The following is an 18,708-nucleotide window of genomic DNA, read 5'->3' on the forward strand; positions in this document are numbered from 1 at the left end:
AATAATTCTAGATGCAAGTCTTTTGGTTATTTGACATTTTCCGAAAATTATTTTCTTGTTCATCATAATTTGCAATAAAAAAACACCTGATTAAATAAGCAATAATAAACAGTTATCGAAATTTTCAGCCTAATAATTCATATCATATCACTTATATTCTGTAACAAATGTGTAAACTTTGATTTATGATCATAAATTATGTTTATTTCATGAATCCAATAGAAAATAATATTTTTTATAGTATTTTTGTAACATTAATAATACGGCACTTAACTCTTCGAAATAAACTTAATTATATTATAAATGGTTTGCCCAATTCTGAGATCCAAGACACAGGCAACAGCCTAATTTGGATCTCCAGTAACACTGCATGTTCTACACTTGGTTCTTAGACTTGGTTAATAAAGATTCTTATGTATTTTTTTTAAATAGAAATCTTTTCTCACAATGAAATATCAAACTTTCTATTCGGCAAGCTCGATCGGTAGATAGAAATTGCCATGTGAAGAGTAGAAGAACAACATTATTGGCCTCATAACTCAACGTTTACACGGTTTACTATGTGGCAAAGTGGTTTAAAACCTGTGTTTGAAACGTTCACCTTATACCACAGAGCAAGTAATATTGTTCGTATACGAGTGTCAACGCGTACCAGTGTCGAACATTCGTCGTATGTATATGTTACTCTATGCATTCGTCTTCCTATTGATTATATAACAAAAATCGATCTACAAAACCGGTCACACGAATGATCTAAGACACGAATACGTGAATCTTAAGTTGAATAGCGAGTGCTCTGTTTACATTAATATTATGTACGTACTACATTCGTTATTCGCCTCGCTTATCACCTCGTACGTATGCAATGTAAAAATCTTAGGGTGTCTTCCGATATGCACTGCAACCACTGCACAGTGCTATCACTGTAGAAAAATTCGTTCCGTTATGGACTGCCAGTATACTGCCGCAGTACCCTAGGGAAATTTATGACGTCATTAATCGCCGCCATATTCTACTGTGAGCACTGGCGTTTTCGAGGTAAGCTCGGAGCAATTAACTAGCCTGGAGAAGTAACAATTAATTGAACGTTTCTTATATAGTGGCTCTCTTTTATTCAATACCCTTATTAATGCGATAGAAAGAGACAACACACTATTATCTGCTTGGCATTCAAATCCACATGTAGCCACTTTTTGTTCTAAAAAGGTAGTGCTTGACACTTTATCGAATACTAAAATATCGATAAATAAAAAAATTAAGATATAAAATTGCTTGAAGATAATTTAAGATTCGTTTAATTTTGAATTATGGATAGGTAATTCCAAATTTTAAGATTCTTTTAATTTGGAATTATTCATTTACGATGCGTATTGACTGCCTTGCATTGTATGGTAGTGGTATTTATAAAAAATATTATTAGGTATTTCGGTTTAGGTTGTTTTTATGGTTTCGTAAAAAGGTACGTATTTTTTCCTGTTTTCATAGATTTCATTCATAGACTTATACCTACGGAACCCTTCGTGCGCGAATCTGACTTCCACTTGGTTGATCTTTTTACAAATCAATAGTCGTATCCTACTAATATTATAGAAGCAAAAATATATAAGAACTAGAGGTCCGCCCCGGCTTCGCCCGTGGTACATATTTCGCAATAAAAGGTAGCCTATGTCCTTTCTCGGGTATCAAAATATCTCCATACCAAATTTCATGCAAATTGGTTCAGTAGTTTAGGCGTGATTGAGTAACAGACAGACAGACAGAGTTACTTTCGCATTTATAATATTAGTATGGATGGACATTTAATACTCTTTCACGTAAAAACTACTGAATGAGTTTTTATGGAACTTTACAATTATATAGTTTAAACATCAGAATAACATATAGGCTACAATTTACCGCGGGAAAATAACTCATTCCCACAGGAAAAAATTGGTAAAAGTTTAAAATAAATTGTTCAAATAAAACAAATAAACATTTATTTTTTTAACAACATTTTATTTCGACACTTAATTACCAAATTACAATATTTATTATTTAAAATAGATGCCACCTTAAACTTGTCGCACAGCATCTCTGCAAAGCACTTTACTTTTCTTCCCGTCTGGTTAGAAATGATTTGAACAAGGCCGAGAATGTTTTGAAGGCTTCCAAATTTCCCTGTGCTATAGCTTTAACCCAAACATCTTTTAATTGTTCTCAAGCCAGAAACCTGCAAATAACAATAAAATCCATACTTAAATAACTTTTTTCTCCTAACCTATTTGATTTAAAGCAGTCATTGTCAAAGTACCTTAGCAAAGTACGTATATTTGAATATTTCGTTTCTATTAAAGTATCGATAATTGCACAACACTATGGAAGTAATATTTTGCATTTTCTCTCAAAAATAAGCTAATTATGATTTCATTTAAATGATCAAGGGTAGATAAAACATAAATGATTTAGAAAATAACGCAAATTCACTGATTTATAATACAATTAGCCAAAAATTGATCAAAATCACTAACCTGTGAAATGACAAATTTCTATCTTCGTCCGATTTCACATTACTACAGATTTTACAGCCGTAAGCAACACAAGCCATGTTATCTTTAGTTAATTGTCTTTTCATAAAATAACAAATTAAACTAAAACACTCGTTTTTCACTTCAAACAAAATAATTAAAATAACCAAGCGATGATCACCAGACTGGTGATCAAAACAAATTGAAATGGGCCATGTCATTTCAAACTGTCGAACTGACATATATCTGTTCTCTTTTTTCACATGACATTTTGCCATAAGCCAAAAAGGCCAAACTAGTGCTTTATTGTTCAATTAATTGTTACTTCTCCAGGCTTGATAATTGCTCCGAGGAGGTAAGGTACTCGCAGTACTTTGATCACGTGATCAGTCCACAGACCTATTATACTCTTTGCCACAGAGCAAGTAATATGATCAGTCAAAACCACTCGAGTGCCTAACGTCTTATAAACAAAGCTACAGTATAATCAGAAAATTTTAAAGTTCTGTAATTAGTTTGGAATAATAAATAAAACAATGGAAGAATTGCAAAAATTAACTTTATTAGACTGTGTTGAAAATGTTCAATACGAGCTGAAAGTTCTTTTTTATTCTTTTTTATGAAAAAGTACTTACTTTTATTATATTTTAAATTCAATTTACAATTAATATTAATTAAAATATTTTTAATTGGACAGTACTTTAAAACAGTTTATTTTTATGTTCTAGAAAACTTTAATACACTCATTTGAATGCTGCGTCAAAAAATGCGGCTGACAGTATACTGGATTGCGTTCCGTTTTAAATCGTAACCAGTATAACTGGCTATAAACGAACGGCTTCACAGTATACTGAATTGACGTCACACCTTACAGTGGTCGCAGTGCATAATGGAATACACCCTTAGTGAAAATGCATCATAAGGTTCCTCTCGTTTCCGCTATGAAGGAAATCTTAGGAAATCTTACTCTGTGGTTGACAAGTGACGGATGAAACTTGACGATCACATTTTGACGTTTGACATAAATCAATAAATAATATTTATTGTAGGTACATACCTATTTCTTAAAAATACCAATACAATTGTGATTATTTACGATATAAATGATAATTTATTTTAGATTCGTGAAATTTCGTGAAATTCGTGTAATTCGTTCGGGGGAGATTTGATGATTACGAGAAGTCTTTTTTGATATATTTCGATTATTGATTGCTTCTCAAGGTGAGGCTCAGAGAAAGGTAAATAAAAACATATGGTTATCATGTTATACTTTGTGTTTTAACAGATGAGTTATTTTTTAGCGTCTATTTAATAAACTTTAAAAAACATAAAATACATAAATATAGATGTTTTTACGATAATTATTTATTTTTAAATCTTGCCTTGGAATGTGTTTATGAACTTAATACATAATAATTACTTTGTTCATATTCACTGTACTTTGCCTCTTAGATTATCATCATCATCAACTGTAAATATTAATTTTTATAGCGTTATAGATAGGTAATAGACATTGATATTTGTATACAACTAGGTAAGTTAAGCAACTACTTCTATGTATTTTATAAATCAATAATAGTCTTAATTGTGCTCCACTATTTTACTATAAATAATTATATAGGCACCATCAATAAAGTATTATGTATAAAATGTGTAAGAAATTATATATTTTGTTTAAGATTTTATAACCATGAGTCCAGTAGAGAGTGTACCAGTTGCAGTCCTCAACCATGTTGATGATTATGTTGAATTATTGTATGATGACATACCAGAAAAAATAAAAGGCTCAGCATTAATCTTGCAACTTGCAAGAAATCCAGACAATTTAGTAGAGCTGGCTAGAAATGGTAATATGATGAAGGTTTACTTTATGTATGTTAATATAAAACGTCACAAGCTAGTCCATTACCTTAAAGTTCCATTTTAAGCAGTCTACCTATAAATTAGTTTCATTATCTACTATTAAATTTTAATAGAATTTTTGCTTTAATTGGTACAACTTTGATAAATATAAGTAGTTATTTTTTTATTTTAGAGGCTTTGCTGAGTGCTCTGTCTAGAGTTCTCAGGGAAGAATGGAAGAGAAGCATTGAGTTGAGTACAAATATTGTATACACATTTTTCTGTTTCTCAACATATATTGAATTTCATTCAGTAATAATTCAGTACAAGATTGGTTCACTCTGTATGGATGTAATTGACTATGAACTAAAAAGGTATGATCAATGGAAAGAAAAGGTTGAGGGAAAGAAGCAAGTACTGACTCCTGATAAGGTGAGCATTACCACCTTTTTTTTTACAATTGTTATACTGTATTTGTTTTAAAGCTCTTATAGCACTTATATACTATTCAATTCTAGAATGAATTACCAAAGAGTCGGATTCCGGAACCCAAGCGCCGTCCTAAATCAGGAACATGGGCAGTTGCTGATGTTAATCTTCAAAAGACTAGATCCCTCGTATCTAGTTACCATGAGGATTTATGTAATGCGTCTGATGAAATTTTATCCAAAAATGATGAAGAACAGATGAAAAGGAAGCTGAAGGCTTTATCGAAACGACAAGAACAGCTATTGCGAGTGGCATTTTATATGCTATTAAATATAGCGGATAATGTTAAGGTGGAAGAGAAGATGCACAAGAAAGATATTGTGGGCTTGCTCATTGGCGCTATGGAAAGACATTCAAATATTGATCTATTGATTTTAATTGTATCATTTCTGCAAAAACTTTCAATTTTCATTGAGAACAAAAACTCTATGGCTTCAAAGGGCATTATTGATAAATTAGCACCGCTATTAGATTCGCCAAATGCCGATTTGGTGAATGTCACATTAAAACTTTTATTTAACTTAACTTTCGACTCCAAATTACGCAACAAAATGATTAAATTGAATATGTTGCCGAAGCTTATTCAATTTACAAGTAAGTAAAGCATCTAAAATATTTAAACAAAGTGATTTTAATAATAACATTTATTTAATATTGTTTTATTTATTTTAGGTGATGATAAACACATTACACTTGCAATGAAAATTTTATACCACCTCAGCATGGATGATCGCGTCAAAGTTATGTTTACGCAGTCCGATTGTGTGAAATTGGTAAGTGTTATGAATCTGTAATAAAATGCGCAATGTTCAAGTTTAAAGTTATTCCTAACATCTTAAAATATACAATTATAATATATTATATATTTCAGCTAACAGATATGTTACTCCTCAACGTAAATAGCGATATAAACTGCGAAAACGGGCCAGGAACCACTGACGTATTACTCGCTTTATGCGTGAACCTCGCGTGGAACGAGCGTGCGGCGCAACAGATGACGTCAGAGGGCCGCTTGCGCGAGTTACTTGCGCGAGCGTTTCGTCACCGCAATGCTATGCTCATGAAGCTAGTGAGGAATCTGTCCCACCATGCAGTTAATAAACCACTTTTTGTTGTATGTTGATTGTTATTAAACTTGGATATTTAACTATATTTTTTATTTTATTAGAATTTTACATTTACGTGATTTTTTTGAAAAAATAATGAATAAGAAAAATAAAGTTTTTTTTTCTATTTGCAGGAATTTGTTGGTGACGTGGCAGGAGCGGTAACAAGCGGTGAAGCTCCTGAAGAATTCGTAATTGAATGCCTCGGGACTTTGAGCAATATTCTAAACCCATTAAACAACATAGATGTGTATGCTGTTGTCGAAAGATATAATTTGATTCCATACATCATGAAGGTTCTCAATCCAGGTAATTTTTCTATTTAAACAACCTTTATAAATTATCTCAAAAAACCAAATATACTGTTGTATATTTGGTAATAATTATTAATTATTGTGATTAAAGATGGTCGCTTACGTTTTAAATTTTGCGATTCACAAATAAAAGAAAAACACTCTTTTTACAAATATAAATTATATTTCGGCTGAAATAAATAAAGGAATATCTATAAAGACAATTCTTCTATTGAACATTTCATTAATTAATTATTGAATTTTTAATTATGAATTTATTGTAACACGCTTTAAATAACTGTAAGCTGTATCTCATTGTAGTAGTAATTGTACACATTTTATTGGGTTGCGATCTGCTCCCGAAATTGATATGTCGCCTATGGGCCCGGCAAGATTGTAACCTGTTATGTGTATATAATTTAAATAAATAAATAAATAAATTTCAGAGGAGAAGTGTTCCCCCGAGCTGGTGCTAGAAGCAGTGGTGTGCGCGGGCGCGGTGTGCGCGGAGGAGCGCGGCGCGGGCGCGCTGGCGGCGGCGGGCGGCGGGCACGCGCTGGTGGCGGCGCTGCGCCAGCGGCAGGCGGACGACGAGCACGTGCTGCAGACCGTGTTCGCGTTCCGCCAGATGCTGTCGCACGCGACCGCCGCGGACCACCTCGTGGCGGCGACTGGTGCGTGTGTGTAGTAGCAGTAGGAGCAGAGGGTGTTGGCGTGATGGCTTGCATTCCAACTAATTCACCAGTACCCGGCACGATACGTTTGCAAACACGACACATGTTCGTAGCTAGCTCAAATTTTAGATTTTTTTAAACCAAACAAACCAAAACAAATATTAGGTTTTTCTGTAAACCAAACCGAATGTTAGATTTTTTCGGAATAGTCAGGATGGAATTGCAATAGTGTGTCCCCATCAGTTTTACTATTTTCAGGCAATTCCAAACTAGATTTAATTGGCAATTTGCTTTTGTTAGTTTTGTATAGTGATAAAGCTATTTGGTGATGCCTGATTTTTTTTGTAACAATGAAATTTTGAAACTAATTTTCATAATTATTACCTTACAGAAGCACCGGCCTATTTAATCGATCTCATGCAAGACAAAAATGTTGAAATCAGGAAGATGTGTGATTCCTGTCTCGATATAATATCTCAAATGCAAAACGAATGGGCAAATAGAATCAAGGTAAGTTTATTAATTTTATTTTATAGTCGGCACGGCGAAACTTGATCCCAATGACACTGACAGTTATTCCCAAAACACAACCTTGTAATGGCGTCACCATTAAATTAGAATCGTGTTAGAGGCGTCTCCAAATGACAATTATTAATTTTTACGTAGGTTTATGCCATTACAATGATATTCCGTTGAAATTATAGCAATTCTTGACATTTACGAGAAATTATTTCAATTGGACTTTACGTTTACGTCCTGCAAAACTTACATCGTTTGGTATTTATCGACTAGTGCGGCAAGTATCGATAAACAAATGTCAATAATGAAAATGAGTGCATATTTTTAAAATCAAAAAATCAAACCAAATAGTAAAACTATACCTGAAAAATATCCAATTACTATTATCATAGTAATTGGATATATTTAGTTACATAAGTTGTTCAGACAAATTAAATGGGGACACCCATTTTCATGGTAAAATATACACTAGCGAATACGTGTTTTACGGATTAAAAATTATGAGAAAATGATAAGGAGCATTTTTATTTTTTGGAAAACTTTCGTTTTATTTATCTACTTAATCTATTCTAAAAAACTTAATACAACACCAACATAACAGACATTAAAAATCTTAGTTAAAAATGCAGTTTATAATATTTGTTAATACATGTTTACCGACGTGGCTTACTGCGAGCCATGCCTTTGCCTATAAAAAAGTTAAAGTATCGACACGACTCATCATACGACCCATCACTAACACGAACTGTCATAGGAATCAAGGTTTGCCGTGCCGACTATAATAATTAATTAATGTCAGTTTTTCACTATCGTCACACCCCGGACACTCCATACAAAATTATCGTTTTGACAGTCACACTGTAGAGACTGCAAATGTGTGTGTTAACGCTTTATGGTTGGCACATTTGTGACTAGCGTAAAAAAAATCGCGTTTTTCTGATGAAATGCATCCGTAAACAGCACAATATCTAACCATTTTCTACGAAAAACGATAATCACAAATCCAAAATAATAAAATTACTTTAAGTCAATTTGATTAATGTTGTCAATCTTCGTTGCGTATCGTCCTTGCAGAAAAATGCGGCCCATTTTTATCATGTAAGTGTTTAATTTTGGCGGGAGGCGGAGAGTGTCCGTTCTGTAGCGTTTAGCTACTATTATGTATTCTGTGCTATCGTATTCGTGTTCTTTATCGTCATTATCATTTACTTAATGGTATCGTGCTCAGCTGGAGCGGTTCCGCTGCCACAACGGTCAGTGGCTGTCGGTGGTGGAGACGCTGGGCGCGGAGGGCGGCGCGGGGGACGCGGCGGACGACCTGCCGCCCTACCTCTCCGCGGAGTACCTCACTACACACCGACTCACTACTTCGGGTGAGTTGAACACGCTACACTTGACTAATTGTTTTAGTAGATCCCACCGCAGGTTTAGTGCGTTCATAGTTTTTTTTGCTAAAAAAAAATTGTATGTATATTTATAATTAGGCGAATATATATCGTCTGGGTTGCCAATCAAAATTTGGCCACAAGCATTTATAATAAAAAATTGGTTGTCTGTGAAGTCGGTTTACTGACGATAGTTGAACGTGACAACGGCCGATTGTGCTTCTTTGTCGCTCGTTCCGCGCTCTCGCTTGCACTTCAAGCCTTACGGAACGCCTCAGAGCGCGAGGTAACGCCGCATGAGTCATGTTTTTTCGTGCGTGCAGCCGGCTATCGAATTATAAGACGTTGTCCAGTCAAAAAAAATTCTAATTGATTTTTCGGAAAACCTTTCGTTCACTTGTTATTTATATAAAATGTAGTCTACATCATGGCAAATCATATAAAGTTTCAAAAAAATCACGTATGCCGTTTTTCACGAAAAATCGATCGATTTTTTTATTAAAAATGCTTGCGGCCAAATTTTGACTGGCAACCTAGTTGATATATATTCTCCTAATTATAAATATACATAAAAGTTTAGTTTTAGCAAAAAAACTGTGAACGCACTAATCTTGCGGTGGGATCTTAGACTATTTGTAAAATAACCCTAATAGAATGTATAGAGTGTAATAATGTGTGTCATATAGAGTGAATAGACTTCTTCTGGGTGGACGTGCTCCTAAATAGTTCGCATCAGGCAGGATAGCGGTCAAACGTCTACCTATTTAATAAAAAAAAAAATTCTGACTAGGTCTAACTCTAACGCTATCTTTAACTTTAAATATGTATCTCTAACTATATTTAACTCTATTTCTATCTTTAACTCTAAATATTTCTACGATGACTAATATATTTTTAAGCTCTAACTCATACTGTATCTCTGACTTAAAATCTTACAGCCGTACAAATAAAAACTTGCTTATTCAAACCTTATGCAATGCATAGATATGATAAGAATAAATAAAGAATAAGGATGTCATAATTTCTTACAAATAAATTTGGAATAACGTCGATGTAACTATGCTCACGCTATGCAATAGGCGCAAAGCGACAACGTCGCAATTCATTCACAAAATTATGAAAAACATTGAAATTGTCTACGGTTAAGCCTTGGTGCTGTCATTTTGCTGACGCTCGTTTGACTTCGTCGAATTTGTTGTGAAGTTTCATCATACGATGTTCTGTTTATTTATTTTTTAAATATTTATTGGAAATAATTTAAATATATCATTAAATATGCAAGCAAATGATAGATAACGCTATCCAATATCTGGAGAACAGAAGATAAACCCACCCTGAGATAGAGAGTTGCCAAATAACTGGTACTCAAAACATACAACTCCAGGCTTAGAAGATTTATATTTTCAACGAAAGTGTATATTATTGTGATAAGTTTAGAAATAAGTTTTATGTATGTATGGTTTGGCGCATGTTGTAAATAAATAAATCATTATAAATATCAAAAGGGTTTTTCATAATTTCGTATATTTTGACATTTCATACAAAATTTTCCATTTCAATAGGTACGTAATGAAATTATTAATTTGCTCAACTTTTTCTACTTCTCGTATTACTCTCATTGCTATTATCTCAAATTTAGATTGAAAATTGCTTCTAAAACTTGTAAAAATGTACTAAAAGATATGTTATAACTCGGTTATGTCAGACTTATACTAGGGTGGTAGCCGTAATAAGGACGGAATAGCATTAGTATGAACTAGCTGTTGCCCGCGACTTCGTCCGCGACTACGTCGTTTTAGGTCATTCGTCGTTTAAAAAAAATACGTGACACTTTATTTTTGAATGTTCTTAATTGTCTCTTATAAAATTTAACTACATTAAAATTGAACACTCTGAAAATCTTAAAATCGGAGAAAATTGAAAATCTGAGGAAAACATGAAGGAATGTGATTTAAATTCTACATTACTTAGTATTTCAAATAATAATCTAAATTAAATGTAGATTAACAGTTTGAGCGCACCGTTATAGAATATGTACCTAAGTATTAAATTACGTTAGTTTACATAGTAACAAAACAAAAACACGATGACTTTCTTTCGCGCTCGGTACCACAAACTAAGCATGTTAATGGTACGTGGCCCGCGTCACTTGACCCCCCGCGAGTTCCCCTCCTTTGCTATGCGAAAATACATTCGTCGCCCTGCTGTAGGAAAAATTGTAATACTGTGGCCTGGGCGTTATACACGCCCAGGGAGTTCCTGAGTGCCGATAGACATTTATAACAATCTTATATTAATATCACCATCTTGAGGAAAAGCTTCTAATGTCGATTTAAAACTGCATACATACGAATTAACCTGATGAAACATGTTCTAAAATTGTGAAATGAGTTCAGTTTTAAATTCGAGAAATATTGATAATTCTTGTATTCGACTATTCGTTGTAGTCGAATACAAAATATATTTAAAGAAACTTAGGTTGGCCTTCAGGCAAAAGGGATCCTATCAAATGGTAAACTTGACCTTGTATCTTAAAAGTAAGCATGAAAGGACCTTCTGATAATTGTTGAGCACCAAAGGATCATTTGAAACGCACTACTATAAGAGCGAATATTGTCTAAGAACTGTTTAGATTGCACGTCATGTTCCTCTAAAAGTAGTGATTTCAAAGGTTCCGGTGTATCTTCAAACGAAAGCCGACTCCTTACTCCACTTTAAAGCATTACAAAAATAACATACTACGTTAATATCGCCTATACAGAAGATGATCTGTAATCAATTGTGAGGTTATAAGAAAACCCACTTTTATATTTGTCGGACCCCACCACCGAATTCGTAGATTGATCTTCTATGTTTACCTCTAAGTCATTAAGACTATGCGAAATCTGTCTGCAGTAAGAGGGGCCTCTCGCTATTCGTCCGTTTCCAGAGACCGAATAGTTTCAATTCTTAATCTTTCATTAAACAAACTTAATAATCGTTTTTGTCTCAATTAATTGTAATATTCGCGTCCCTACTCTAGTCATTGCTTATGCTCATGTTCATCTTCAAGAGATCGAATAATATTATGGTGCACCCTATCATTTGTCAAACGGTCTTCATATTGAGTAAAAGTTTCAGATTCTCGAGATAAAATGTGACGGCCGTGATCAGCTGTGAGACGTTATACCCTCTCAGTGAAGGTTTCGGTCTCACGGGATAGTACATGCCGTTCGCGGTCAGCTGTGAGCCGCAATTCTCGTTGTGAAGCGGTTTCAGGTTCTCGGCATAACACGTGTTGTTTTCGGCCTAGAGTATACCTCTAACGATTCTTGAGAACTCTTATTTCTCATTTTCTTAGCTTTGCTCGAATTTCGAGATAAAGATTTTTTAGGTGGCACTGATGCATGAAAATAAAAATTGAGTTAAAACGGACTGAGAGTGTTATAGACAAATATAATCAGAAAGCTTCGAACTCCTAAGCTATCGGAAGTTACACGTGTTATTGTGAGTCAACCATAAAAGATAGACATTTATGATGTCGGGAGATATTTTTTATATAATAAGGAGAACATTTCTTTCTGAATACATGATTTCTGTGTAGCTTTAACCATTAAGGTTGCACACGCGACGAAAGCTTAAAAATGGAGTTACTGCTCTGCTCAGGAATATGAAAAATAATTGTACCAAGTTTCGTTTAAATCCGTCGAGTAGTTTTTGTTTCTATACCGGTTATACGGACAAAAATTTTACTGTTTGCTTCTTTGGCATCAGTGTCGATCCCTAATCACCCCGTGATAGTTATTTAGGAAATATATTTCATGTACAGATTTAATATACCTAAGTATACATAATATATTTAGATTCCAATTTCCATGTAACGTTAAATTCGACTATACAATAACTAACAGACAACGCAGGTTACTCTCGTTTCCGTAAGTTGAGGCGGCTACATATTCGGTCCTCATAACATCACTTTTAGTGAACGAAACGACAGCGCGGTTTAATTCGATGCCAACACCATCAGAAAAAAGGAAATATTTTTAATTGTGAAAAAATATTATGATTTACACTATTTTAATATAAAATATATGGCTGTGAGTGTGTAAAAATAAATCCAGCTAGTTTCACATCACACTTATGTTTATAATTAGCTATACGACATGAAAATATACATATTAATTACCAAGCAATAATCATACAGGTAAATACTGAACAAAAGTATTAACAGTCAAAGTTTATTTTTACTAACATTTAACAACACCCATGTAAATGATGAAGAAATGATAATTATCAACGAACTAACCTTTTCTATAATACTTAACACAGCACATTTTTTTAATTATCTTGCTCAACTCTGCTCAAAAATTTGAGGGTTTTGTTGGAACTGTAATGTGTCAAAACTATGATATATCTAAACTACGATACAACTTGCATGCGGAAATGCTCATTACAACCAGTGAATTTAAAGAATAACTAACAACAACTATTCAATTTTATTGAGCTGATGAATATCTTTTGCCTGGAAGAGATCACCGCCTCCTAATAAATATACTGTGTTTTCTTATAAAATCGTAACATAATTTCTTTTATCTACTAAATGATCTTGAGCTTATATTAGGCAAAAGTATACATTAACTTTTTATAATTTCAGGACCGCACCTTAAATGGGGTGCTCGGAAAATATGCCTACGGATTATTAATAGAGAAATGATACCTACGTAACAAAGTTATGTTGGTTCCATTTTATTTATAAAATATAATGAAAATGGGCAAATATAAAACATATTATGTAAAATGATTAAAAATAAATAAATGAAGCAACTACGATTCAAAGAAAACATCTTTTTCAGTGTGAAAATGCTCTAAGCAATCCTGGATGATGAGTAGGTATAATATCATGTACTCTCATCCCAGTACGGTCGGTACCTCGATAGCCATAACGATAAATATTATAATCAGATAACAGCAAAGTCAGAATAAAAATCATAACTTGTACAGTTGTGAGTGCAAAATTTATGTTTCATTTGGCAATAACATTTTTTTCGGTACTAAAACGTAGTAGTTTGATATGTGGTTGGCTGCCCCTCCTCTCCTTCCTGAAAAATATCCTCCAAAATTACCCGAGATACTTCCAATGATTGAACCATACGTTGGACATTAACTTCAGTCAAAAATTGACGAAGCGGATGATTACTAATTTCCACTTAATCCTTGCTGCCACTATCTTCATCATCAAATCATCAATTTTCAAGTGTTGTTGTAAAATTGTCAGCAGAAATAGTCTTCCAAAGGCGATATAATTTTATGAACATTGAATCTGTAAATAAAAAATCAAACGTTAATAATTGTAAATCAATAAAAAAAGCTACTTACATATAAAATTTTATCAACAAACTACTGTTCCCAACGCACCTCAAAATCTTGTAAAAGTCAAAAAGAATTCATCATTTTATTATTTCATTCTAAAAGTGTAATATAAAACCATTATAAAACCAATAAAAAACATGAATTGCTATCATTATAAAAATAAATACCTATAAAAGTAACAACTTACCTTTTGTGGGAACGCATGGTGAAAATTCACAAAACACGAAGATTGAATTTGATATTTTTGGTTTTATGACATTTATTTTAATTTTATTTATTTATTTATTCAAATGCTTTATAAATATAAATTTATAAATAATAAATTTATAAAGAATAGAAACATTCGATCACGAAATTATGTGGGTTCGAGTCCCGCCTCGTGATCGAATTTTTTCTATTCTTTATAAATTTATAAAACACGAAGATTAAAAATGTAACCAATGAACACAATCAATATTAGATTAATTGTAATGGTGTCTAGTTTGACTTAAAATAATAAACATCTACCCTCACTTTTAAAAATGTAGTATATTCACACGAAATATAAGCGCACCTTATAGGGAAGGGAAGATATGGGTTAAAGAGTTAAATAAATAACATGATTATATTTAAATTATTAATTTTCAACAGTTGTTCAGTAGTGATAACATGTAAATTGATTTGATTTTTACGAAATCTCATAGATGGCGCTGTTTCAAATTTGTCTTTATACTACTAAATTCATTAAACTGTTTCTCTGCCCAAATTACGTAAATGACATAGTTTTTATTTTGTAAAGCTAGATAATAGCATGGCTTACTCGAAACCAACATTTAAACATGAGTCTTTAGATTGTACGCTGTCGTAGTACACGGAATATGTAAGAAAAATAAAGGTTCACAGCTCCTCCCGCGAAGGTGATATCATGATAATATGTTTAAACTATCCTCACCCGACCTCTTAGGAATATTCATGCAAAATTTGAAGTAAATCTATGCAGTACTTTCTGAGATTAGCCCGGAAATACATACAGACAAACAGACAAACAGACAAACCGACAAACAGACAAAAATTCTAAAAACTATATTTTTGGCTTCTATATCGATTATAGATCATGGATCAAGTATTCTTTTAAAAAAATATTCAATGTACAGTTTTGACTTTCCTACGATTTTATTATATGTATAGATACTTATTACGAAGTTATACTAGGTTACATTTATTTCGTGTTTATTTGTATGATTTTTCCTTATTCTTAGTTTATTCTTTGCATAAAATGTTATAACTCGTTCATTTGTACGGCTGTTAAAAAATAAACTAACTTTATCTCTAACTAAGTCTTACTGTTTCTGTTACTAACTCTAATTTCACTGTCTCTAACTCTAATTCTTACCTTATCTCAATATTGCAATGTATATCTATTTTAACTCTGACTCGAATATAGAATCATTTGTCTACTTTTTTGCATCGGTTTTGAAGTGTCTCTGTTACAATTCCATTCAAGTCAAAAAAAAAAAATTCTGACTAGGTCTAACTCTAACGCTATCTTTAACTTTAAATATGTATCTCTAACTATATTTAACTCTATTTCTATCTTTAACTCTAAATATTTCTACGATGACTAATATATTTTTAAGCTCTAACTCATACTGTATCTCTGACTTAAAATCTTACAGCCGTACAAATAAAAACTTGCTTATTCAAACCTTATGCAATGCATAGATATGATAAGAATAAATAAAGAATAAGGATGTCATAATTTCTTACAAATAAATTTGGAATAACGTCGATGTAACTATGCTCACGCTATGCAATAGGCGCGGAGCGGCAACGTAGCAATTCATTCACAAAATTATGAAAAACAATTGAAATTGTCTACGGTTAAACCTTGGTGCTGTCATTTTGCGCTTGTTTGACTTCGTCGAATTTGTTGTGAAGTTTGATCATACGATGTTCTGTTTATTTATTTTTTAAATATTTATTTGAAATAATTTATCTTCTTATTCTTAGTTTATTATTTTCATAAAATGTTATAACTTGTTTATTTGTAGGTACGGCTGGTAGGTTTTTGTAATAGATGCTAAGAGCTGTAACTCATTAACAGGCCATGGCGACGTCCCTAGTTACGTATCTAATAATCTATGATACCATACATCTATATTCACAGTTCAGTTGAACTGATGACGGTTGGGTCATGTCGTATGTAAATATTAAGGACTCGCTCAAAATGAATTTATATCCAACAAACCTAAGATCATTGCCACACACATATTACTTCTCTATATAATTGGGTTTGAAATGTGGATAATGGATGTCTTAAAAACGACCATCTGCCAACCCTTCACTCAAAATAATTGATGATTAGGGGCTTTAAAAAAATAATGATCATCTCTGAAAAAAAATAAACACGTATCGTTTCATTTTCAAACATTTTTCATTTAATGATTTTTAACGTCGATCTTACTAAAAAAGACGAGACCAGTTACGGGAGCAGTGCAATGAGACATGCAAGTTACCATATGTCTACCCACAGTTACCATAATATTATCCATTTATTATGCCACCCTGTATACTGTACAGACTAAAACGAAATCAGGAGAAATATATAAACTTCCGACGGTATATTTTAGAAATGTTTGCCTTTTTTTCTGCGTTCTTTTTTATTTGCAGTATTTTTCGTATCAACTATCGATGTGATTGTGATTTTTCAAATATATCAATATAAATTATAATTATTATTTGTATTTAAAAAAAGAAACACTCATTGATCACGTTTCATAAGTTAAAGATATTAAATCAAATTGTTCACAGATTCCCAAACATCACTTAATGATGATACAGACAGCTTTTCAGGAGATGATTATAATAGAGCAAATAGTCGGTAAGTAAAAAATGATATTAAAAATTTGATTATTTAACTCATCTCAAACTAAAATTCATTAAATCATTGGGATTACTTGACGTGCCAAAGAAACATACGTTTTCACCTTTTTGTATAAAACGAAACCCAGTCACGGACTAATTCTAAAATGATTTAACAAACAATTGATAATTATATAGAATAAGATTATGGGGTTTTATAAAGTATGAAAATATATATTGTTTATTGTATTATATTAACAGGAACACGCAGGACGGCCATTCTGACGATTTGGGGTTATCGGACTCGCTCTCTGGAAAGACGTTAGACGACGATGCACAATTTTCGAAAAATCTTAACGTTTTCGCTTAAATTTTCATATTATAAATTAAACTACCAAAGCTTATTTGCTATCAATATGTAGTCACTGCTTTGCAATGTATTTTGCAATTAAACACTTTCTTTAAATTATTGTTACGGTATTATTTAGCATTAAAACACTACCACAATGAATTTTATTCCAAGTAATGTGATATTTTCAAATGTATTACAGTAGAACCTCGATAAGTTAAAGTCCAAGGGAAACACAAAATATTTTAAGTTATAGAGGTTTTAAGTTATCAAGGGTCTATCCATTTTTCACTGCTTCTATAGCTTTTAATTTATCAGCGTAGGTGAGCGTTGTTAGTTTTCTTTTTGGACTCATTTTAAGCCAGTTTTATCACACAGTAAGTAAAGCGATGTTTCCAGGACAACGATCAAAACTTATATGCAAGTAGGTCGTTGTCATAAAGCTAAGCGCCGCAAAGCTTTGAAGAATTTCGATAAAGCAAACAATAGTTAATGTATTGTTTACGTTAACAATACATATAGTAAACACGTGCTAGCAATAAATACCGAAACCTTTGGTTTTGACTCTCTTTCAAAATGACTCATTGACAAATAATTTTATGTTATAGAGGTTGTGGAAACATTTCTTTAAGTTACTGAGGGCCAATACAGATATTATTTATTTAAGTTATAGAGGTTGCGTATTTTAAGTTAAAGAGGTTTTGGGCTCTGATGGGAAGGGAACATATTATTTTTTGAAGTTACAGAGGTTTTTATGTTATCGAGGTTTAAGTTATCGAGGTTCTACTGTAATTGTTTTAACCAAAAACTTTATTTTTTACTTATGTTGTTAATTTATGTTAGGTCATTAAAACTAGTCCCAATAGTATTACATATAATATTATAGATATTATAATAACATTGTTTTGTTTTTATTTACAAAAGCTTAATTAAATAATTTAACTATAAAAAGTTGTTTTGTTGGAACGCCACTGAATACTGATTACAAGAGGAATAGGAATACTCGTAAAATACATGATATTAGCATTTCGCCAAGAAATAAAGCTCCCTAAATTCCAGAGAACTATTTAAATTATATTCATTAAAGAGCAGGTACATATTTTGTATTTAACATATATCAGTGGTCAACTACAAATTATTGTGATATTATTCTGCTTGTACACATATAATAGCTTCTTAGCGATGTAAACGTGTATCCCATTTAAAATTCAAGTTCAGAAAATCAATATAATCCGCATTTAATAATTTTGTTTGACCAATTGACCTATAACAGGATTAAAAAAAAATCTAATGGTCACATAAACCTATCAAAATATACTTTTTGATAATTACTTATTATGTATGTAAAACTGACATT

General features: G+C 32.4%; 1 protein-coding gene across 2 annotated transcripts; it reads left to right on the plus strand.

Moving 5' to 3' along the window:
* The first annotated feature begins 3,537 nt into the window (after positions 1-3,537).
* Kap3 (kinesin associated protein 3) lies at positions 3,538-17,544 on the plus strand. Of its 2 annotated transcripts, none has more exons than XM_089706014.1 (12): positions 3,538-3,742; positions 4,184-4,351; positions 4,540-4,778; positions 4,865-5,429; positions 5,508-5,608; positions 5,707-5,949; positions 6,076-6,250; positions 6,681-6,908; positions 7,300-7,418; positions 8,656-8,800; positions 16,952-17,021; positions 17,264-17,544. In XM_089706014.1, exons 2-12 carry the CDS (start codon positions 4,195-4,197, stop codon positions 17,370-17,372), a joined length of 2,151 nt encoding a protein of 716 aa, XP_089562140.1. In that variant the 5' UTR covers positions 3,538-3,742; positions 4,184-4,194; the 3' UTR covers positions 17,373-17,544. The 2 variants fall into 2 exon arrangements, with proteins under 2 accessions (XP_089562140.1, XP_089562147.1); XM_089706021.1 differs by having other exon boundaries at positions 3,538-3,725.
* Positions 17,545-18,708: the final 1,164 nt, after the last annotated feature.

The sequence above is a fragment of the Colias philodice genome, chromosome 2 (genome assembly GCF_061535455.1).
Source record: "Colias philodice isolate Cphi_HAF_F1 chromosome 2, ilColPhil1 Martin Lab GWU primary, whole genome shotgun sequence".
Lineage (NCBI taxonomy): Eukaryota > Metazoa > Arthropoda > Insecta > Lepidoptera > Pieridae > Colias > Colias philodice.